Below are 25557 nucleotides of genomic sequence, written 5' to 3'. Positions count from 1 at the left end.
TAATGCTCCTCTGTCTCTGGCTCTAATTGGCATATCTGGCATATGCGCTCCTCTGGTGGGATGGATCTATATCTGCTAGTCTCAATTTCTAGCTTATGTGAGGAGGTGCGCAACTGGCCAATAGTACATCCGATCCCATGGGAAAGGTGGGTATCCATGTATCTCAAGCGAACAATAAATCCATCATCTGTAGTATGAAGGAAATGCTCGCAATAGAAAGCCATCTTTGTCCCTAGCTCCAACCCTGGGGAGAGAGAGAGAGAGAGAGAGAGAGAGAGAGAGAGAGACTGTGTGTGTGTGTGCGCGCATGCACGTGCTTGTGTGTGTGTGTGTGTGTGTGTGCGCGCGCGCGCATGCACGTGCTTGTGTGTGTGTGTGTGTGTGTGTGTGTGTGTGTGTGTGTGTGCACGTGAGGTGCAACTCAGCATTGACCTAATAGTAGTATCAATGCATAGCTTCTCTATCATCACCACTCAGCTCATGAGCATCCTTTAGTGTGCTTCCCTCTTTGAATTTGCACATTGTGTGAATGCCGCCTATTAGAGATTTGGTCACCTCCAAGACAAGCACCGACTAAGACAAGGCATAGTGGATAGCATTGTGTGCATTCAGGGCAGTTGTGTGTGTGTGCACGTGAGGTGCAACTCAGCATTGACCTAATAGTAGTATCAATGCATAGCTTCTCTATCATCACCACTCAGCTCATGAGCATCCTTTAGTGTGCTTCCCTCTTTGAATTCGCACATTGTGTGAATGCTACCTATTAGAGATTTGGTCACCTCCAAGACAGGCACCGACTTAGACAAGGCGTAGTGGATAGCATCGTGTGCATTTAGGGCAGGTCGGACAGGCAGATTTGTACTCACCAAGGCAGTTTGGGCAGGCAATTGGCCTACCATGTGGCAAGTCAGTCAAACCCAGCAGTCGGACCAGTTTGTGCAGCAGTTGGCTGCATTACATGTGGATCGACTGCATATTTTCTGCACATTATTTTCTCCTATTTACAGCAGGCCTGCCTTTGGTCACTGTCACTTCAGTTTTGTGCAGTTTGACAGATCTCCAACTGTTTATACTCACATAACGCATCGTACATATTCTAGCTTCTGCATTCAGCATTCATTCTCTCCAGTCTTAGGTATATTCTCTCTCTCTCTCTCTCTCTCCCCCTCTCTCTCTCTCTCCATGTTCATTGTTTTCAGTCAGTCCCAACATGCAATTCTGCATTGCAGCACTCTCACATGGTATCAAAGCAGCTTTGAGGGGCTGATGATCATGGGCAGACCTGAAGAGGAGAATTCAGTGCAAAACCAAGGCTGTGTTTTCAATGTTCTTGTTTAGACATTCGGCCCCTTCCTAAGTGTCATTTCAGGCCATTTTGCATAACTGTGATTGCAAGCAATGATGGAAGCGATCTTGAAGTCTTATGATTTGGCAAAGCTCATGACAGAGGACATCGACCTTTTAATAGTCACCAATCTTTCTATTCTTTCTCAAACAAGGAAGCTGCAATTGTCAAAGGTCCAGGCCCATCAAGACAAACTGAATGCCCACATCTGCTTGTTCCTATTTCTCTCTAGCCAACCGATCGTGATTGCTCACATTAAGCACTCAACAAGTGCTCGTGAGATATGGCTAGAGTTGGACAAGCTTTACAGCCGGATAAACCATCATGAAGCAGTCTCTTTGGAGGTTTAGATACCAACTTTGAATCCAAACAAGTCCGCCTCCGTGCAAAAGCATCTTAACAAACTTTGGCAACTAAAGATGCATGTTCAGAGTACCAGAACGGTTGTTACATCCGAAGACATGGTGGTAACTAAAGATTACTTCAAAGCATATGGAGATCCTTAAGTGGGAAGAGTTGGTTCCTACGGTCTTGGACCAAAAGGAGCAATTGAAGAACCTTAATCCTCCAAAGTCGAAGGCCCTTACAACTCAAAATTCCAAGAAGAAAGGGAAAGATAAGGAGGAAAAATTCAAAAAACAAGTAGTCTACTTGCCACCACGTGTGGTGAAGCAGGTCATTGAAAGAAAGATCGCCCAAATAAGGACAAGAAGGACACCAATAAGAAGAAATCTATGAAGGACTCTAGTCTGTCACAAGTGATGGATGTCCCCTCATCAAGTAAAATCATTCATCTAGAGGTTATTGAGTCCTCTACATTGGATGCACCAAATGTGGCGATGATGGCCCCTCAGACTCGAGAGTGGGATGTAGACAATGGCTATGTTTGCCATATGACTCATAGAAGTGATGGATATTCCCTCATCAACAAAATTCCTTCATCTAGAAGTTATTGAGTCTTCTACACACGATGCACCAAGTGGTGGATGTTCCCTCATTAGCGAATTCCTTCATCTAGAAGTTATTGAGTCTTCTACATCAAATGCACCAATGAGGGCCCCTCAAACTAGAGAGTGAGATGTATGGTACTTTCTTCCAGATGACTCCTTCCCCAAATGATATTGCCCATATGTGCCCAACATATGGGCATATTCCCATTGGTCATAGATCTTCAATTCCTATCCAGAGCAAAGGTGATAAATAGCTTATTCAAAATGGGCTAAGTGGTGATCATACTTCATAGATTCTCTATGTACCAAGCATGTGCTACCATCTTCTTTCAGTGAGAATGTTGTGCTAAGGGTGTCTCCAAGATGCAGAGTTCCACAACTCTTACTTCCTTACTTCTTTCTTCACAATCTCAAACAGAGTTCTGGCATGCTTGGTTCAGCCTGTCAGAAGTGGAGCAGCGGTGGAAGCATAAACATGTGCTGAAATAAACTGCTAAAACACAAGACAAAAAGAGAAAAGAAAGAAGACGATACAGATGAGAACTCAGATGTATGCACGGGAAATGGAATCCATATATCTGAACACGAGACAGTCGCATACAACAGTGAGTCACTGGCTGCGTGGGCACTGGCACTGGCTCCTCTCTCCACAGAGTCTGCAGATGGTGAAGATGATGATGATGTGACTGAGGAGGAGCACTGAGTATAAATAGGCTGAAAAAGTGGGGAGCAATAATGCTGGTCGGACAGCATTTAATGCTGGCCGATTGGTGCATAAAATGCCCCAATGGCATAAAATGCCACACCAGAAAAATACCTAAAATACCTAATAAAAATGCCCAGCCCAGATCAAGCTCAGACTCACACATGAGCTGACAAATACTCTGCTAACACCCTCTCTCAGATCATGAGTGATCTGATACAATACAATAGTACAATGAAAAGGGATCAGAAACTATACAACATAGAACCACCAAGTAGAACCATGGATACCCAAGCAGTGGGTGATCAAGCCACCACCAAGGTGCCTCGGAGAGAACCCGATGTCGATGTCGATCGTACCAAACACTTGAAAATAGAGAAGATCATAGCATATCTCTGTGTCCATCACCAATGTCTCGCAGTAGCATACAAGACCATCCTGTCAAACATGCCGCTGAGCATATGTGACCATGGATTCTCCGCCTTTGGCCAGACCGCCAAAGTGTCCCCTCATGTGAGCTCCAGACGAAAGCCTCCCGCTCTCTGTCAGATAACCAGCTCAGCATGAACCTGGATGTCAATCCCAGCTCCAGGATTTGATTCCGCCAGACTGAAGTCGATGCGTCAGGAACGTCCCTCTTTGGAACCTGTGCACCTGTATAAAAGTATAGATGAGGCGCGGCTGCCCCATCTGAACACCTGCTCACACTCCCTCTCTGGCACAGGAGAGTCGTGAGGGATGACCTCATCACCACCACTAGAAAGCAGCCGAGGAAGAGGCCACCAAGCCCTTCCCGCGATCCAAAGAAGAGGATCCCTTCCGCGCCTTGGACTTCACCTTGGTCGGAGGATCGGAATCGGAGTCTGATAAAGGAGAGGACTCATCGGTAGAGTCAGCATCCCGCTTCGTCTCCTCCTCCTTCCTGGAAGCCGCTAACTTCTTGCAGTCCTTCCGCAAATGTCCCTTCTTGCCACAGTGGTAACACTGGGCCTTCGACTTCTTCTTCCCGTCACCCCTCTCTGAAGCTACATAAGCCTCACCTCCAGAATGTGCCGCAAGCCGCCCCTGTAATCTCAAGGATGCCTCATGCTTATCATCAGTGGAAGTGCACGGAGTCATATGGAGAGGATAAGAAGAGAAGTAGAGAAGAGATGGAATTGAGAGAGGAAACACAGCCAAAACACAAGCACAGACTACAGAAAATGAGAGTTCACATGCAATAGAACCCAAAATCTGATCAATAGAAGACAAAAGCTGCTGCAGAAAGTCAAAAAATCAGTCAAAAACTACCAAAAACAGAGAAAACGGCCTGAAGTAACAGTCACCCAGCCACGAGAGATGCTGAATCAGCAAAACGCAGACTGTAAACTGGAGAAAAACAGGTAGAAAACTGTCGCCAGCAGCTGCAGATGAAAAACGCAGGCAGCAGAGGGTGCGTAGGCAGCAGAGGGTGCAGAGGCAGCAGGCGATGGCAAAACTGCAAAAAACGCAGGCTGAAAACAGCCCCAAAACAGGTCGCCTGGCTGCGACAGCAGTCGTCTGATCAGCAGGGGTATAAAACAGTCCTGAAATCAGCAAGAAAACACAGCAGAAACACAAATCCTGAAAACTGATACCATGTCAGAAGTGGAGCAGCGGTGGAAGCATAAACATGTGCTGAAATAAACTGCTGAAACACAAGACAAAAAGAGAAAAGAAAGAAGACGATACAGATGAGAACTCAGATGTATGCACGGGAAATGGAATCCATATATCTGAACACGAGACAATCGCATACAACAGTGAGTCACTGGCTGCGTGGGCACTGGCACTGGCTCCTCTCTCCACAGAGTCTGCAGATGGTGAAGATGATGATGATGTGACTGAGGAGGAGCACTGAGTATAAATAGGCTGAAAAAGTGGGGAGCAATAATGCTGGTCGGACAGCATTTAATGCTGGCCGATTGGTGCATAAAATGCCCCAATGGCATAAAATGCCACACCAGAAAAATACCTAAAATACCTAATAAAAATGCCCAGCCCAGATCAAGCTCAGACTCACACATGAGCTGACAAATACTCTGCTAACACAGCCATCTCAACTACGAGTACCTTAGAAAGGTAGATCGTGACCAGCTAGTACGTGAATTGTCACATGTTGGGGTGACCCATCCCCCTTGTCTATCCTACATTCAAGGCAAACAGCAATGTAATTCAATTCCCAACAAGTCTTCTAGATAGGCCACTAAGCCCATAGTTGATAACATACATCTCATACTTCCATACGTGTACGAGTATGAAAGTATGATTCAGACCCTTGGGCTAACATACATTGCCCTAATTTATTTCTTAAAAGACTAGAAAAATATAAGAATGATAAGTTGAATCTTGATATGAATTGTAGATATTTCAAAAAAGCTTACACTTTGAAAAACAAGCATAAAAAACGTTGAAATTTCACAAGGGGACTATGAATTTTGAGATTATAATCAGCCCACAAAGATCACAAAATGTCATGACTCATTGACTCATATATTATAATCAGCCCACTAAGATCACAAAATGTCATGACTCATAATACATCATAGTACTCTAGACTCTATAGAGGCCACTCAAGAGACTGAAAACACAAGGGTCAAGACTCCGAATTGTAGACTTCTTGTGGTATGTGCTACTCAAGCTGACTCATGAGTCATTTTCATCTCTAGCATCCTCATCCTCCTAACCCTCACCCTCATCGTCATCCTCATCCTCCACCTCATCCGAGCACTTCATGCACCTACTGTCACAAGAGCTGAATTCTCATCATCTTCCTCTCTCGTTTCTTGCAAAGGAAGCAGCCTTTCATCATCCTTTTCCTTGTTTAGCATTTCCAAGGTCACTTCTATCTTCTCAAATCCTCTTTCTTTCAACTTGCTTATGAGACGCAAATCGGTGTGTATAAAAACAAGCTTCTCTGTATTCTGTCTTAAGCTTCTTCCTTGTCTTCCTATGAATGAGAGAAAAAGTGCTCTAATTTCTCTCACATGGTGAAGCACAAGTGCCCTTAGACAATATCCTGAAGTGCCAAGCATTGTTAATTTGGTGTCTCTACCCCAAAAGTTTCCCACCACTTCACACCTTGATGCATCCTTTCTTATCCTTTGCAATAGGACACACAAATGCATCTAGCTAAACTTATACTTATCCAATTCATCATATAACTCCCCTTGAGTACTTACATCATAGTTTAAAACGCATACACCTATATCCATCCAACCCTTACTCACCTCCCTGTCAGTGTCAAGATTCTTTGCTTTCCAAATAGCATGGAGCCCAAAAGCAACAACATGCAATGGAGAGTGAATCATGTTCTATCGATCTACACAAAGTGCCTTGACTTGCTATAGCTTGGAAGCACAAAAAACCTCAAGACTTTCAATTTTTTCCATCATGCAATCAGTGAGCTTATACAACTACCCCATAGTGGCACCCTCTCTATCAGCAAAACACAATATCTTTAAAATTGGACCACATAGCTTCACAATCATCTTGGCATTGGTCCAAAATGAAGAACCTAATATAATAGATGAAACCTGCAAAGCCTTGGCACTTCTGCTCTCTTTCTTTCTGCAATACTCATCACTAACAACCATGCGGTGCAATCCATTGAAGACTCATCCAACATGTTTGCTAAAATGATAAACATATATGCAAACCAAGTTTGTGATGGTTCAAGCAATTCTTTTAAGTTGAACTTTCCATACAAAGCAAGAACTGTATTTTTTTTGTGTGACAAATGTCACAAACTGCACAGTTTCTTCCAAAATAGGCTTCACCTAAGAAAGTTCTCCGATATCCTCAAACAACAAATCAAGGCAATGGCATGTGCAATAGTTAAAAAATGGTTGGCCACTCTTGTTCAACCAAGTGACCAGCACGAATACAATTGGCTCCATTATCCATGCACACTTGGGCCACGTTTTGAGGCCCCACTTCAAGAATTGCACTCTCAAGAATTTCAAAGATGTACTCTCCAGACTTATACTCACCACCTGTATCAACTGATCGCAAGAATGTGAAACTAAACATGCATGAAACCATTACGTTGATAATGGGTAGACAACGTGCATCAGACCATCCATCACAAGCAATGCTACCACCATATCTTTTCCATTTCTCTTTGAGATCGAGCAAGTCTCCTTGCACACATTTGACCTCATCATCCAATTCTTTAGTGCGCAAGTGATGGTATGAAGGGGTCTTGAAGCTTAGGCCAACATTTCCAATTGCCTTCACCATGTGAAGAAAGCGACGCCTCACCTTCCAATGAAGAATGTGCTTTGCATAAAAGAACCGACGAAGGAAAATCGATGTCTCTTTCCTTGCTTGTATGTCCCAACTTTAAAACAAGGGGCCTTCCCTAGCGTTAGTTTTGCACTTTTTAGGCATCATTCCATGAGCATCACTAGCTTGAGAGGAACAAGCAGCTACATTGGCACTAGCACTTCCTAATACATCTCCCAAATCAGAAACCTTTACATCCGTTGCATCCTGTGAACTCCTAGGAGCACTTACATGCAATCTACCAACTGCATCTTTTACATCTTGGGGTATACCAGAGCATTTATCAACCCCAAATCCTTTCAGTCCCAAGATGTGGGCACGAATACAAGTGGGGCCACCATTCCATGTGTGGGAACAATATTTGCATTGCATAATATACTCTCCATTCTTCAATTTCTGCAATTCAGTCACAAATTGCCACTCTTTTCCTTGCTTTCGAACCATGCTGACCTGAAAACTGAGATCAGAGAGAGAGAGGATGGGGCTGAGTACTCAACAATGAGCACAATACAGTCTACACACACTGCTCTCTTGTGAAGCTCAATTTCTGCACACACTCATCAAGCTGAATTTCTGCACACACGGATCACTAGTGTCTGAATACTGCTGGTTGCGCACGTGCAGGGTGAGAGCTGACCATGCGGGCTGCGCACGCAGAAAAAATGCAGAGAATTCGGGTGAAATTTGTCACAAGCAGAGCACCAAGAAGAAATCGAAGAAAATTGGGGCCATCATGGAAAAAAAAAATTAATGTGAAAAAGACATCAAGTATGAAATGGCACACTCATCAAGCTGAATTTCTGCACACATGGATCACTAAAGTCTGAATACTGCTGGTTGCGCACGTGCAGGGTGAGAGCTGACCATGCGGGCTGCACACGCAGGAAAAATGCAGAGAATTCGGGTGAAATTTGTCACAAGCAGAGCACCAAGAAGAAATCGAAAAATTGGGGCCATCATGGAAAAAAAAAATTAATGTGAAAAAGACATCAAGTATGAAATGGCACATCGTACGTTTTCATACGTGACGTTTTCAAATGTCTTGTATGATGATTCATACATGTCTGAATCCAACTATGACTGAGCCCATGCAGCTAGTTTCCATGGATTTGTGTGGACCTAGGAGGAATGCATCTCTTAAGGGAGTCTTTATTTCATGCTCATTGTTCATGATTTTATCAAGATGCCTTGGGCGTATATTCTAGAGTTAAAGTCAAAATTATTCTCTCATTTTCAAAATTGGACATCTTTTGAGGAGAAAGGTTATTGACGGAAGCTAAAGACAATGAGATCCGACAAAGGTGGAGAATTCATCTCCAATGAGATGGCTGGTTTCTGTGCGGAGCAAGGGATCATCAAGAGCTTGCCAATACAAATGCTCCTCAAAAGAATGGTATTTTGGAGCAAAGAATAGAAGTGTGATCGAGATGGCTCAAACAATGATGGAGCATCGACAAACACCGTAATGTCTGAAGCGACTGCCATTGCCATCAACATCTTGAACTGATCACTCACCTCAGTTGTTCCCGATATGACTCCTTTTGAGGCTTATTTTGTGCTAAAGCCTAATGTGTCTTATTTCAAGGTTTTTTGATGTGATGCTTATGTCTTCAGACCGAGAAAGAAATGTACAAATTCGAGCCAAAGTACAAGAAACAAGTGTTTTCTCGCTACAATTCCCAGTCGTCAAAGCACTATATTTATGCTCCAATCTCCCGAGATGTCTATCTGAGCCAAAACCTCACCAATGATGCACTTAGCAAGACTTCAACCCAGAATCTCACCAATGTGAGCCCAAATGTTGACTAATAAAACATCGACTTTCGAAAAATATGTCTAAACATCAATTTGACATCAAAATACCACCATCTTCAAGTATTACAATATTTAGGAATTTCATAGCTATGCATTTTATTTTTAAAGTATTGTTCTAACATTCAAATATGTAGGCACACTTTTAGATTCTAATTAAACATAAGAAATTTGTGTGATCTTGAGATTGGTTATCACATATTGATCAATGTAGATGAATCATCACATATTGATTGGCCATCGCATAATGATTAGTACATATGGATCTAGCCACCAACAAGAAGAGTTCCTTGAAACAGGTGCCAAGGGGGCTTCAATGACATCGATTGGGTCAGGTGATCTGCATTACCAAGAAAGAGACTTTGATTCATTGGTGAACCACAAGATATTGAGTGAGAACTTTTGATACTAGCATATACATGATCTCAATGATTAACAAATTTACTTCTTGTTTTTGAAACTTTATACATTCACGTATATATTTAATTTATTTTGAAAAGGGTTCTTTGACTAGTGTTAGGTCATGTTAAACCCATCAGGGACATTTAAGAAACTTTAAACATGGATATAGATTTTATGTTGGAGGAAATATGCCTCACAAGAAAATCAATCATTTGATCAAAACTCCGGTCAATAGTGTTTGATTCTTTGAGTTTTCCATGTATTTCAAATATCATCTCTATTAAGCACAATTGGGTTGAAGGTGTATGCATGGTTCTCCACAAAGGGTGGTTCTCAAATTATAGAAGGGTTGGCCAATCTAATAAGCACTAACCCTAATAGAAGGCTTATGAATAATCTCTTATATCGTGAACGTGGCATCATATATAACATGCCAAAACCTGCTATTGAAACCGGCCTTTCTCCTCGGATAGGGTAGTAATAACCTGATTTGACAATAATTATAGCAAGTAATTGATTCAAAGAAATTGAAATGCACACTTTTCCTCTTAATTATTGAACAATGGAGAGTTTGTTAGCCCCAAAACTCGCACCCCTTTCAGTATTTCTTTATCTTTTATTGCAAATGGATGGAGTATAATTGTGATTCACCGATCTCCTCCACTAATCCAAGTGCTACTTGCTATCATTAATGACCAACAAGCCTTCAAAACCATTTCCCCCCTTGGTTTGCTTAGGGAATTGGCCTTTACATTGCTCCCTACGAGACAAATTTAGCCCGACACTGAAATTACTTGGCTAACCTCTTGAATCTCCCTAAAATTCTTCTATTTTAGCTACTGGAATTCAAGACTTAGACCTTCAATTTTGAGTATGAGTCTGGAGGCAACTGCAAGAACCCTAATTTCTATTGTAAATTAGGGTTTACAATAGAGATAGATTGAAATCTCTTCCTATGATGATTCAAACTATTGGAAACTGCTAAGGGAAGTTCAAAAATGACTGGAGAATGAGAGAGAATGTTGAAGAGAGAAATTTCTAATTTTCTTTGCAGAAACCACCTCCAATTCGTTTATGCCCTGGTCAAAAGAGCCTGACATGTGATCTTTAGTCTAGGAATCCAAAATCGCTGTCACCCGCCTCAAACTTCTGTCACTTGCTTATTTTGACCCTTCTGGGTCTGTCACCTGCTACTACAGATCTTTAAACACTTGTTTCTGGCTTCTTGGCTTGTCTCCAATGTTGTAGCCTGTACAATAGTTCAAGTCCCTCTCCAACAAGGCTTCCTACCATGGTATGCATATGTATCAAACCATCTCCACCTAGCAAGAGTTGAACTCATAGTCCCTAAAAGAGATCATAAGGGGGTAGGCTAGTGTCAAAGTGCAATCAATGCGGAAGCGTATGACCAGATTGAAAGAAAGAAGTGAACATGGAGAGAGAGAGAGAGAGAGAGAGAGAGAGAGAGAGAGAGAGATAGTAGAATGTTGAAGACTAGAGAGTATGAATGCTGAATACTAAAGGCAGATATATACAAGGGGTTGGAGTATCACCAGCTGAAGCTCTTTGTCACCTACAAGAAATTGAAGTGAATGTAGCCCCCAAGCAGGCCAGCCATAAATAGGCTTTGAAAAATGAGCAAAATGCATCAATTTGTCCGATCAAAACTGGCCCACAGCATCAAACTAGTAAGATAATAAAAATGCAGCGATCAACTGTCTGCCACGTGGTATAGTCTGTCCACCTAGTCTAGCCTGCATGTCCTACCTTGAATCATGTCCAAATTGCTGGTGACTACATGGACTACTGCCCAACCTGCTCCAGAACATAATGTGGCTGCCTAAACTACCCTATACATGCATGTACCCATTCTAGAGATAAGCATATCTCTAACACTCCCTCTTAGAACTTGGACACAGCATCAAGGCTAAGGGATGTGGAATGCTAATGAAGAACGGCCTAAGAAAGTGCTTTGGTAAACAAATCTACCACATTATCCTCTGTCTTGCAATACTCCACAACAATGGTCCCATACAAGAGCTTCTCATGAATATAATGATATTGGATCTCTTTGTGCTTCATTCTAGCATGGAAAATGCAATTTGTAGATGAAGGGGAAACTGTAGGCTGCTTCTTGCTACTCCAAAAAGTTGCATCTAATACAATCTCAACTGGAACTATTGAACAAGGTTTATCAGCCTTTAGCTAATGGCAGCAAAAATAGATCATTTGGAGAATCAATAAGCAAAGAGCGAACCAAGGAAACCATCTTCACAATTAAGGAGCAATTGCTCAAAAGAGTCATTGCTCCCAAAGGGAAAATCAAATAAAAATTTGTCAACCAACTGCCCCCATATAACCATTAAAAACTGAGTGCTTCAAATAAAATGAATTGACAAGCAAGGGGAGCTGTCCCAATGTTGAGAAACACGGATCTAGAACTATGCTAGCTATGGCGGATGAAGGTTATACACATAAACCATGACTGAGATAAAGAATTGTAACTCAAGTGAATTAGGTTCCAAGATAGATTAACTTGGACTCATAAACACAATCTTGAGTGTCACAAAATGATGATAGCTTACCTTGAAAATAGAGCCAAGTACATGCTTATATAGCTTTTGGATGGTTCCACTCTTCCTCACTGTGCTTATGGGATTTAGGATATCTCTTCCTAGAGTATACATCATTATCTATCTCTCATACAAAGCCACTTATGGGCAAGCCTCTTTTGGGCACACATTCAGCCTCTATGGGCATACATCATTTGATTTCTCAACACCCCCCTCAAATGATGAGTCTCTACCCTTGCTGGCTTTTACCCCCCCTGCATGTAAACATGGACCAGGAGACTAGCTCTTTGGCAGCCTAGTCAAGTTAAGGCTTGAAACTTTACATCTTGGTAGGGTTTTTACATCCACTATGGGAAACACGATCCACTAAGGGAGATCCACTATGGGAAATTCTTTGTTGTCAGCAACGGAAATTTCTTTATATTCTTCTTGCTTCTTTGGCAACCTCTTGGTTTTCATGCCCTCGTCCCTTTCGTTGATGCATGGTACGTGCCTTGACTTGATAGATTCTCTTTGGACAACTCTTGACTAGCATGACTTGATAGCTCATTACATTTTCCTTGGATACATAGGATTTGCAACTTGGGTTGAATTTCATGATTTTATTTTAAGAGTTTCAATCATGGATTTCATGGAGAGGTCTTACCATGAACTTGCAATTGCTCAGGCAGTGTCTAACTCCTTACAATGAGATTGAGGTTTTTCAAGGATTTAATCAATTGTGTATACAAACACTAGCTTGTTACAAGGATATGAATCACTATTAAGCTCAAAATCAATTACCTCAACTTATGAAAAAGAGGATAATGTGAATGAGGTCAAAACTGAACTAGTAGATGTGAATATGGCTTTATTATAAAGGAGTTTAAACCTTAATAGTTTAGCTCACAATAAGAAAAAATAAACAAAGATTCCAAAGTTGATTGCGCCGATGATTAACTGTATCCAATCTGGGAGCTCCTTTGACCTGCTACGTTTCTACCTTTGTTCAAGTCGGTGGGCAACATCCTGGCCATCATCCTATGTTACATCGAGGCCTTCCTAAGAATAGTGTTCATGCTGGCTGTGGCTCAGGTTGAAGGTGTGGGTGATGGCCTTCCTTCAGAGCTTGGGCATCCTGGTGCAAATGCATGAGGATCGGGAAAGCTGCCAGCGAGCTTCTTGAGCAAGTTCATAGGCTGCAACATTGCTTTGCTCTCCTTCTTCTGCTCGATGGAGGAGATGACCTTAGATCACAGGGACCTCTGCTCCCTCTCCATCGCCAGCGCCGCCTTGAAACTTCCGTATTTCTCCAAGAACAGAACGGACGTGCCTCACAGCTTCTACAACATTACCAGTGCCAGCCTCACCTTTTGTTCTGATCATGGCTGCACCCTCTGCTATTCTTCGCAAAGCCTCTCCCAAGTTTCGACATCCACAGACAAAAGGAATACGAAAATTGTGCTTGTTTATGTGGTTAACATCATCTCCAGGTGTCAACACTTCGCTTTCATCGATGCAATCAACACCAATAGCCTCAAGTATCTGGGCTTCAACAAAATGCCCAATCCTTGCTTTTGCCATAACAGGGATAGTGACCACATTCTTGATTTCCTTGATCAGGCCGGGGTCACTCATTCTCGCAACTCCACCTTCAGCCCTTATATCAGCTGGTACACTCTCTTGCGCACGTCCCTCACCGCCTCTCTGCGGTCTGCTCCGCTTTTTGGATTACCAGGACTGATTCCACTCGCAAATGGCAAACAATGGAGTTGTTGCCGTGTATGGGAACGGGCCTATCTCAGACCCGAATGGAAAGCAATTGTTTACCTTTGTCCAAATTTCCCTCTGTGGGCTAGATATCTATATGTGTAGTAGTACCATCCTGTTGAGCAGCAAGAACCTCATTTGCATGTGTTGTCCCTTCTTTGGCTTCAGTACATTCTACCATAAAGTGACCCAATTTTCCGCAATTGAAGCAATGTCTCGCAAAGACTCCCTATTTGAGATAGAAATGCAAAGTGTGCATACCGCGGGAATTCGCTCGTAGCAAAGTGGGACACTTGCAAAAGGTATTGAAGAGCATGCACATTCTTTTTCTATTGCTAGCTCACGCACTAGGGGGGTACCAACACTTTGCCAATCCTAGTCATAGCATCAAAAGGGGCCAATACACGGCTGGGCAGCCCTCCACTCCCACCCAAATTGGACATTCTTGCTTTAGCAATTCTATGAAGTCTGCCATGGGCATGGGACAATATGCACTAGTTTCCGATCATAAAACAATGGCAGCTTACTTAAAAGCACCTCATGCTGATGAGGGGATCACAACACGACCTCATAGAACCCCCTTGAGGCCACAAAGATGTCCTCCACACAGTCCTCTTGCACATCACTCATCAGCCATGAGCATACCGAAGACATTGTAGGAATTCTTGCAGTAACAAGATGACTGCTTTTTCATGGAAGGAGGAAAACAAATGCAACACCTCTTTTGTATCCACAATAGTAACGATGGCATCACTCTCTTCAAAGTTACTACAATTATCCTGATTATGTTGCACATACTCCCCAAGCAACATGATGGCAAAATCCAAAAGACACTCCCAAACCAAGTCCTAGGAGTCATCCAATTGCCCTACTGCTTGAGCATAGGACAAAATGCAACCCATCTCTAAAGCACAAGGCAATGCTTGTGATGCATTTGTCCCTTCCATCCGGAAGGCCTCAACACAGTTGGGATGCTTGACATGGAGCTCAACTTGTTCGGTGTTAAGAGTTTGGGACCATTTCATCTCATCCATATCCAGTTGGGAGAGGTCTACCACTCCATCATTGAAAGCATTATTTAACTCAGCCATAGGGGAAGGGACGTCCCATTCTCAGTCCTGCCTGAGATCACAGTGTGTTGCCAGCCCTATCCAAGGATAATTTCAAATTGCTGCACAGTGAACAGGTCTATCATGTCATTCTGTGCAAGTCACTGAACTGAAGGCACGTCAGTCTGCACAGAAGATGCCAGCCACATCACGTCTCTATGCCTGAAGTCACATGTACACGGTTTAACTCCAGGAAATGACTGCAACAGGACTCAGTACAGAGTCCCTTCACACTGTGCAGGTCAGTGGAGTTAGGGCTCATCAGTGTACAACTTTACCCCCGCACGGTTTAGGAACAGGACTACCAGCGTACGGGGCTGCAGTGACTCGTGGCGCTGTGTCAGGTTGCACAGCTTGCAGATAGCCTGCCCAGGGCTGCACAACCTGCAGACCTGGAGTGGGCTATTCCTGCATAGGATATCTGTGCAGGGTCAGTCTGCAGGCATGCTCTCTCTGACTTGGCAAATCTGTGGCGTGCTGGACAGGGGTTCCACTACAACAGGTCTGGTGTAAATCAGGTGAGCGCGACTGTGAGGACTGAAGGGTGGCCACATTGTCAGAAGGGCAAGGCAGGCGTGCAAGCCCTCTCTCTCTCTCTCTCTCTCTCTTTTTTTTTCGTAAAAGGTAATTATATTAATTACGAAAAAAATACAAGATTACTGGATTACAAGATACATGATGACACAAAGCCATCATGTGAAGAGGTTTTCTCTTTCTCTCTCTCTCTCTTTTTTCTGATTACAAGATACACGAGGGCCCTAGGCCAACGTGTGGGGAAGCCCCGTAGTAATGCACTGAAAAAGTTACACCAATCATGGCAACGACCCAGAGGCAATTGCCATATGCCACGGATGCAAATCCTCTCGAGGGAGCAAGTCGGAGTGTCGGATGATATCCAGCTGCCAATGCAAGAGCCCTTTAAGCCTGGCAATATGTCGGGGTACATTAGAGGCCGAATCAAAGAGAAAAGCATTGCGCGTTGTCCAAATGTGCCAGCATCCCCAATATCTGAAAAAGTGAAATAAGATCTTCTCATGCAACTGTGGCGGTGCGGAATACATCGGGCGCACAAAAACCCAATCGAAAGGAGTTAGCGAGGATCCCACCACCGCGCGCCAAATGTGCGACAAGAGTGACCAGATATTCTTGGCGAGCGGGCAAGAGAGAAAACGATGTCGGGCCGATTCCACCGGTGTGGTACAGAAGAAACAATTGCCATTCGAGATGCGACGCTTGGCAAGGGCCGAGGCCAGAGGAAGACCACCAATCATTACCCGCCAAAGAAAAACCTTGCATTTGAAAGGTGTCTTATTTTGCCAGCCCTCCATCAGCGTTTTGTGCCACCATGACAGCGATTTCCGCAGTCCCCAAACAGTGTTAGCTTTCTCTCCCAGCCATTGGTGATCTTGAACAAGAAGATGATACACCTGATTAGTGGAGGCCTTTTCCAGACTCAGGCGGCCTGCAAGATCCCAGTCCTGCCAAGGGCGATCCACCGTCAAGGCAGGAAAGGGTTGCCGACCCTGAAGCTTCGACGAAAGCTGCTCCCACAAATCACGGTATCCACGCGGGATCTTAAAGAGTCGCCGAGCAGTCCGAAATGAGACGAGGACATTGCGAGTAGCAAGGGTAGCATCCGCAACCGACATCACACCTAAACGGGCCATGCGATTAAATCTTGGTCTGAGTTGATGTTTATCTTCCCATGAAAGGAGTCTCGATACTGCCAACAATTCCAGCTGAAAGGAATTAGTCTGCAAGCGGTCCCCCACTGGGTGCCAGCGGGCCTTTTGGAGCACCACTTTCCAAGAGGCGACCAAGTGCAGTAACAAAGAGGAAGAGGGACTGGAAACACGAGAGTCAGCATTAAGGACATGCCACCAGGAGGCCCGAAGCCGTGTGTTGCCATGGCGGAGCCCGCTGCCCTCAAGAAAATAACGGGCTATGATGGACCAAGGGTGGTGATCCACACACATGGCACGAAAAAGGGACCAACGGAGAGCTAACATATGAGTGTGTGCATCCAAAATCGCTCCGCCACCCATGCGCTTAGGGGTACATGCGTGTGACCAAGAAATCCAGGAAATGCCGGCCTGCAGTGAGTCCTTCTTCCATAGCATGAAACGGATGGGCTGAGTGAGGGCCTTCAAAGTAGTAGGAGTCCATGGCAACAATGGCAGGAAATACGTTAGCATTGGAAGCATGATTGTCTGGGCCACTTTGAGGCGGACATGGAATGGCCACGCTTGCGACTTCCAATACATAAACTTTGCTGCCAATTTTTGTGAAATCCACTCCAGCAGGGCTTTTGGCCGTACATCCACCCCCAATGGGTATCCAAGATGCCTGACAATGGAGCCACGGGAAACCACCCGGCCTTGCCAGCCTAAGGACTGCAAATCAGGCTCTGTACAACTGAGAAGGGCTGACTTAAGGGCATTGATGCGAAGCCCAGAGGCCTGACCAAAGAGTGTCCAAACATCTAATGCCCTTCGAATGTTGTCCCTGTCCGCCTGCAAAATCATAAAGGTGTCATCCGCCAAAGATTGGCTAACGAAGTGCTGACCCAACGGAAGAGACAGACCGGCCAGCTGGGCAGAGGCTGCCATGGAGGATAACATTGAAAGGACCGGGTGAGTCGCCAGGGCAAAGAAGAGAGGGCTCAAAGGACAACCCTGTCGGACCGAGCGTGCAAGGACAAATGGCTCTGTAACTCCACCATTAAGCATAACTCTGGAGGAAGCCTCAGCACTAATGGTGTAGATCAATCGGGACATTCGGGTACCAAAGCCCATAGCCGACATGAGGTCTGCAATGAAAGACCAGTCCACATAATCAAATGCCTTTTCCAAGTCCAATTGGATCAATACCACTTCCTGACCGGAGTGCCGCGCATAGTCAATGGCCATTTGCACATTTAAGATATTATACAGAATGTTGCGGCCCTTAATGAAACCATATTGGAGAGGATGCACAATAGCTGGAAGGTGCTTGTGGAGCCGATTCGCCAGCACTTTGGAGTAGATTTTATACATGGAGCCCATCAACGAGATTGGTCGCCAGTGTTGCAACTTTGACGGCGAAGGGACCTTTGGAATTAGTTTGATAAGGCCTTCTTTCCATGAGGAGGGCATGACCCCCGTTTCCCACACCTGCTGAAACATGGCCACCAATGGCTTCGCCAACTGCGTGGCCGAGGTCTGAAAGAATTCATTAGTGAGACCATCCCAGCCAGGGCTTTTATCATTCGGCAGGTGCAACAAAACATCCATAACCTCGTCCTCGCAAATATCCGTCTCCAAAGCGGCTTGCATATCAACTGGAACCTGCTGGCGGACCAGATGATAGAAGACCGCACGGGCATGCGTAACCTGGCTAGAAGCCGAGGAAGAGGAACCAAGAAGATCCATAAAATAGTTTCTGCACATAGTGACAATGGTCTGCGGATCCGTGACCATGCGACCTTCCGAATCCTGGAGTCTGGTCATATTTTCGCGGGGCGAAGATGCATGCAAGGCGCGAAAGAACTTATGAGACTGGCAGGTGCTATCTTGCATTGTGTCCATCAAGTTGTGCAGCTTGGCCTGTTGATAAGATTTCAACTGAAACACTTGAATAAGATGGGCCAACCGCCTCTCCAGAGACAGCAGAAAATCATCATCAGGGGAATCCAGGAGCAAGGAACGGACCAAGGCCAGTAAGTCTTCGGCTGCATGTCGACGTCGGCGGCAAAGCGAGGCATGATGGATCCCATACTGGCGAGCAACCCGCTGCACATTAGAGAGCAGCCGTGCAAATGAAGGCCAGCCCTCAGAGGCGAAGTCCAATAAGAACCTCTCAATCAACTGCTGCATATAGCCCTGGAAAACTGAATGCTTCAGATAAGAGGAGTTGAAACGTAAAGGGAGCCTATCCAGGAATTGCACAAAAGGTGCAATAGAGTGTGCCCGCATCTCAAGCTGGAGGGGGAAATGGTCCGACAACGCATATTGCCGCAAGACCTTCATTTCCAGCATGTCGGGAAGAAAGTCATCGCCCTGCATGATATACATTCTGTCCAGCCGCGACCAGGTAGTTGCATATTGTGCGGAATGAAAAGTAAACCCTGAAAAAGAAGGGTGAAGCCACGACCAAAGATCTTGCTTGAGCACGTGCAAAGCAAAAGAACTCCACACCCGGCTTTCCGGCGTATCCATTACCGAATACCCTGAAGTGGACGGAGAAGAGTCGACACACATATTGAAATCTCCCATCAAGAAACCCCTTCGGCCGAGTGACATGGAGCCTTGCAAAGTGGACCAAAGATTCCGCCGGGATGCGGGATCATTCGGAGCATAGAGGCCCAACAGCCATAAAATCTCGCCTTCAAATAAGACTTCGATCACCAGAAAGCGGCCCTGCACATCATTTTTAACAAGGACAGGCTGATATTTCTCATGGACAATCATCAGCACGCCCGAATAGTGCGTAGCATGGGTCCCTGCATAAAACAGGCGGAATCCATGACAATCCATCACTTTTCCTGCTTCACCGTGACTTTTGTGCTCAACTGCACACAATACATCCCACTGGTTCTCATGCAAGACGGTCCACATGGCATGTTGCTTATGGCGAGAGCAAATGCCTCGCACATTCCACGTGGCTATCTTCATGTATCCTCAAAGAAGGAAGTCAGGAACGAGGCACCTGCTGCCTCGATTTCACCTTTTCCGCGAGAGCATCCAGGACACCCTCATCCAGAAAATCAGCCAATACTGCAAAAGAATTCTGGCGACCTGCGTTGGAGGTAGAAGGGCAATCCACTGCCTTGGGAGCGGGGCGGGGATAACGCCGATCCCAGGGTGTAATAACATTTCCTTTGGCATCGAACGACAGCTTGGCAGGTGGGCCTCTGGGGCCGTCCGTATAGGCTCTCCTTGGAGACTGATTGCGGGGGCCCAACGGGGCCCTAGGACGCGGAGCCTGCTGTGAAGTGGCCATTTCTTTCCGGCACGTATACGTGCGCACGGAATCCTGGGAAGCAGGAGGCCCAGGATCCGCCAGCCTGTATCCAACTTTTTACCTTTTTGAGGACGTGCCTCAATCCAGTTAGTACGACGGGAATCCACACTTCGGACCTGTTGTTTGCCTTTGTCCATGACATGAGGAGACTGAAGGGCTTCCTGGGGCGTGGCATCAAGCAGCATGTCGTCCTTGGGCCGAAGACGATTGCTTTTCAGGGCATTCGGCCATGAAATGCCCCAATTTACCACATGAAAAGCAGTGGCCCGCAAAGTTGCCCCATTTTAAGCGAAAATACAAAGGATGCATGCCCGAACAATTGAGGCGAAGCCAAGCAGGCCTTTTCCTGGCCGTGTCCCATAGCATGCATAAACGGTTGCGGTTCATCGCCCTGAGGCTTGGGGGAACCAGCACTGTTCCCACAACTGCCATCGCATCCTTCAACATGGGCCAATAGACCGCCGGACAGTTTTCCACCTCTACCCACACCGGGCATTCGCGTTGAAGCAGACGCTGGAAGTCGGCCATGGGGCGCCATGGCACAACATGAACCAGGCGGCGATCAAAGAATAGTGGCAACTTGGACAGGAGCTCAGCGCGATGCGTTTCCGATTTCAGCAGGACCTCATAAAACCCGCGAGGTCCAAGGAAAATCTCCTCAACCGACTCCCCTTGCAATAGATGGTGCAGCCACTGGCGAATATGCGAAAGCATTGGGATCCTGCCAGTGAAGAAAAGAATAACTGCACGGTCATAGAACACCGAGAAGGATCGCAAGACTGATTTGGGGTCCACCGTGGCTTCCAGCACATCATCCGTTCCCGCAACAGAAAAAGATTCGGTATTATGCTGGACATAATCGCCAAGCAGAGTATTGGCGAAGTCCAGCAAATGCTCCCAGTCGATTTCCTGCGAATCCACCGGATCAGAGGCCACTTGCGCATAGGAGCGTTCCGGAGGACTCATAGGCTCATCAGGCGTAGGCTTGGAGCGTTTGCCGGCAGGCGGCTGTTCAGAACTCGGCGGCAACTCCTCCGTGCATGGCACCATATCTTCCGGCTCCTCTGCATCGGAATCAGGGCCAAGGGCTGCCACCGTCCGATCAAGAATATCCAAATCCAGGCCAGCCATACTACTGTCTTCACACAGAGGACGAACTCTCTCTCTCTCTCTCTCTCTCTCTCTCTCTCTCTCTCTCTCTCTCTCTCTCTCTCTCTCTCTCTCTCTCTCTCTCTCTCTCTCTCTCTCTCTCTCTCTCTCGCCTTCTTTATATAGATCAGTGGGCACGCTGTTCAGGATGCCGCCTCTCTGACAACCGCCAGATTTAGGGTTTACAGGAGCTGGACTCCGTTCTTCAGGCCCTATATGAAAATTTTGTGCACAGGTGCAGTAGCTGTGAACTCGCTTCTGGCTCTCGCAGTCGTTCAGTCACCTGCCACAGGAAGGAAGGAGGACAATGATCCTCCTCAGGCACTGCTGCTCCTGAACTGTGACTGCCGCAGGCCTGTGGAAACACAGATCCCACACGACTGCAGGACGACTAGGGTGTCAGCGGGGGACAGGGCCGTGCTGTCGTTACCTCCAATCTGCCACGTAGCACAGTCGCAAGAAGGCGGGGCGCAGGACGATTTGGAGAGTGCCAGGCGTAGACGCAAGTGGTAACAGAAGGCAGAGGCGCAGGCACGGACGCTGTAGCAAGTCGAAAGGCGGCGGACAGGCAACGGCTCCCAAGTCAGATGGCGACGGCAGGGTCCCCGACACGCAGGACGAGCGCGGGTCAGGCAGCCGACGGCCGCGCGAGGCGACCAGGCGACGACATCGCGCTCCCCGTCACGTTCCCCGAGAACTCTCTCTCTCTCTCTCTCTCTCTCTCTCTCTCTCTCTCTCTCTCTCTCTCTCTCTTTTTTTCGTAAATCTCTCTCTCTCTCTCTCTCTCTCTCTCTCTCTCTCTCTCTCTCTCTCTCTCTCTCTCTCTCTCTCTCTCTCTCTCTCTCTCTCTTTTTTCGTAAAAGGTAATTGTATTAATTACGAAGAAAGTACAAGATTACATGATTACACGAGTACAAGAGGCACGAGGGCCATAGGCCAACGTGCGGGAAATCCCCGGACTAGGGTACTAAAAAGTTACACCAATCATGGCAAGGACCCAGAGGCAATTGCCAAATGCCAGGAATACAAATCCTCCCGAGGGAGCAAGTCAGAGTGCCTGATGAGATCTAGCTGCCAATGCAAGAGCCCTTTAAGCTTTGCAATATGTCGCGGTACATTAGAAGCCGAATCAAAGAGAAAAGCATTTCGGGTGGTCCAAATGTGCCAGCATCCCCAGTATCTGAAAAAATGGAATAAGATCTTCATATGTAACGGTGGTGGTGTGGGATACTTCGGGCGCACAAAAACCCAATCGAAGGGAGTCAGTGAAGACCCCACCACCGCGTGCCAGATTCGTGACAAGAGTGACCAGATATTTTTGGCGAGCGGGCAGGAAAGAAAACGATGTCGGGCCGATTCCGCCGAAGTGGTGCAGAAGAAGCAAGTGCCATTCGAGATTCGACGCTTGGAAAGGGCCGAGGCAAGAGGAAGACCACCAATCATTACCCGCCACAGAAAGACCTTGCATTTGAAAGGTGTCTTGTTCTGCCATCCCTCCATCAACGTTGCCTGCCACCATGACAGTGATTTCCGCAGGCCCCAAACAGCATTAACTTTCACGCCCAACCATTGGTGATCTTTAATGAGAAGATGATACACCTGATTAGTAGAGGCCTTTTCCAGACTCAACCGGCCTGCAAGGTCCCAGTCCTGCCAAGGGCGATCCATAGCCAGGGCAGGGAAGGGTTGCCTACCCTGAAGTTCCGAGGAAAGCTTCCCCCATAAATCACGGTATCCGCACGGGATCCTGAAAAGTCTCCTAGCAGTCCGAAATGATACAAGGACATTGCGAGTGGCAAGGGTAGCATCCGCAATCGAAGTCACACCCAAACGGGCCATGCGGTTAAATCTTGGTCTGAGCTGATGTTTATCTTCCCATGAAAGTAATGTGGATACCGCCAACAATTCCAGCTGAAAAGAATTTGTCTGCACGCGGTCCCCTACAGGATGCCAACGGGCCTTTTGGAGCACCACTTTCCAAGAGCCGACCAAATGCACTAACAAAGAGGAAGAGGGACTGGAGAAACGAGCGTCAGCATTAAGGACATGCCACCATGAGGCTCGAAGCCGTGTGTTACCCTGGCGGAGGCCGCTGTCCTCAAGAAAATAACGGGCTATGATGGTCCACGGGTGATGATCCACACACATGGCACGAAACAGAGACCAACGAAGAGCCAGCATATGAGTTTCTGTATCCAAAATAGCTCCACCACCCATGCGCTTAGGGGTACATGCATGTGACCATGAAATCCAGGAAATGCCTGCCTGCAGTGAATCTTTCTTCCATAGCATGAAACGAATGGGATGAGTAAGAGCCTTCAAAGCACTGGGCGTCCATGGCAGTAATGGCAGGAAATACGTCAGCATTGGTAGCATAATTGTCTGAGCCACTTTGAGGCGGACATGGAACGGCCAGGCTTGCGACTTCCAATACATAAACTTCACGGCCAGTTTGTGTGAAAGCCACTCCAGCAGGGCCTTTGGCCGTACATCCACCCCCAATGGGTATCCAAGATGCCTGACAATCGCGCCACGAGAAACCACCTGGCCCTGCCAGCCTAATGACTCTAAATCAGGCTCCGTGCAACTGAGAATGGCTGACTTGAAGGCATTGATGCGAAGACCAGAAGCTTGACCAAAGAGCGTCCAAACATCTAATGCCTTGCGAATGTTATCCCTGTCCGCCTGCAAAATCATAAAGGAGTCATCAGCCAAAGATTGGCTAATGAAGTGCTGCCCCAAAGGAAGAGATAACCCTGCCAGCTGGGCAGAAGCCGCCATGGAGGATAACATTGAAAGGACCGGGTGAGTCGCCAGGGCAAAGAAGAGAGGACTCAAAGGGCAGCCTTGTCTGAGCGAGCGCGCAAGGAGAAATGGCTCTGTGACCCCACCATTAAGCATAACTCTTGAAGAAGCCTCAGTACTAATGGTGTAGATCAATCGGGACATGCGGATCCCAAAGCCCATAGCAGACATAAGCTCTGCAAGGAAAGACCAGTCCACACAGTCAAACGCCTTTTCCAGGTCCAGTTGAATCAAGACCACTTGCTGATTGGAGTGCCTCGCATAATCAATAGCCATTTGCACATTCAAGATATTGTGCAAAATGTTGCGTCCCTTAATGAAACCATATTGGAGGGGGTGCACAAGAGCTGGAAGGTGCTTGTGAAGCCGATTTGCCAGCACTTTGGAAAAGATTTTATACATCACTCCCATCAACGAAATTGGTCTCCAGTGTTGCAGCTTTGACGGCGAAGGGACCTTGGGGATCAGTTTGATGAGGCCTTCTTTCCATGAAGAAGGCATGACCCCTGTTTCCCAAACCTGCTGGAACATGACCACTAAAGGCTTTACCAACTGCGTGGCTGAGTGCTCAAAAAATTCATTAGTGAGACCATCCCAACCAGGACTTTTATCCTTAGGCAGGTGCAACAACACATCCATAACCTCCTCTTCGCAAATATCCGCCTCCAAAGAGGCTTGCATATCAAGCGGAACCTGCTGGTGGACCAGTTGATAGAAGACCGAGCGGGCATGCGTAACCTGGCTAGACGGCAAGGATGAAGAACCAAAAAGATCCATAAAATAATTTCTGCACATATTGATAATGGTCTGCGGATCAGTGACCATGCGACCTTCCGAGTCCTGAAGTCGAGTCATATTTTCGCGAGCCGGAGAAGCATGCAAGGCGCGAAAGAACTTATGAGACTGGCAGGCATTATCTTGCAATGTGTCAGTCAAGTTATGCAGCTTGGCCTGCTGATAAGATTTCAAGCTAAAGACTTGAATAAGATTGGCCAAACGCCGCTCCAGTGACAGCAGAAAATCATCATCTGGGGAATCCAGGAGCAAGGAACGGACCAAGGCCAATAAGTCCTCTGCTGCAAGTCGACGGCGGCGACAAAGAGAGGCAGTGTGAATCCCATACTGCCGAGCAACCCGCTGCACATTAGAGAGCAGGCGTGCAAACGAAGCCAAGCCCTCAGAGGCGAAGTCCAATAAGAACCTCTCAATCAGTTGCTGCATATAGTCCTGAAAAATTGGATGCTTCAAATAAGAGGAGTTGAAGCGTAAAGGGAGCTTATCCAGGAGCTGCGTAAAAGGTGCAACAGATTGTGCCCGCATCTCAAGCTGGAGGGAAAAATGATCCGACAACGCATATTGCTGCAAGACCTTCATCTCCAGCATCTCGGGAAGAAAATCATCCCCCTGCATGATATACATTCTGTCCAATCGCGACCAAGTGGTTGCATATTGCGCAGAATGAAAAGTAAAACCTGAAACAGAAGGGTGAAGCCACGACCAAAGATCTTGCTTAAGTATGTGCAAAGCAAAGGAGTTCCACACCCGGCTTTCTGGCGTATCCATTACCGAATGTCCTGAGGTGGACTGCGAAGAGTCAACACACATATTGAAATCTCCCATCAAAAACCCTCTGCGGCCAAGTGCCATGGAGCCC

The 25557-nt window shown here is 46.3% G+C and overlaps 1 protein-coding gene across 4 annotated transcripts in view; it reads right to left on the bottom strand.

The window, feature by feature from the left end:
- LOC148020969 (uncharacterized) overlaps positions 1-25557 on the bottom strand; it is a 59525-nt gene that overhangs the window by 3818 nt on the left and 30150 nt on the right. The window contains exon 8 of one of the 4 annotated variants that reach the window (XM_087698801.1): positions 9314-9455. The exons of the other annotated variants lie outside the window; for them this stretch is intronic. Coding sequence (XP_087554927.1) covers positions 9338-9455 — 118 coding nt within the window. The 3' untranslated portion in view covers positions 9314-9337. The remainder of the gene's footprint in view (positions 1-9313; positions 9456-25557) is intronic. 4 annotated transcript variants of the gene reach the window in all.

Source organism: Lygodium microphyllum, chromosome 18, assembly GCF_053477565.2.
Source record: "Lygodium microphyllum isolate KBCC chromosome 18, Lygodium_microphyllum_v1.1.10, whole genome shotgun sequence".
Lineage (NCBI taxonomy): Eukaryota > Viridiplantae > Streptophyta > Polypodiopsida > Schizaeales > Lygodiaceae > Lygodium > Lygodium microphyllum.
Note: the sequence above shows the minus strand (reverse complement) of the source record. Positions and strands in the feature narration are given on the sequence as shown.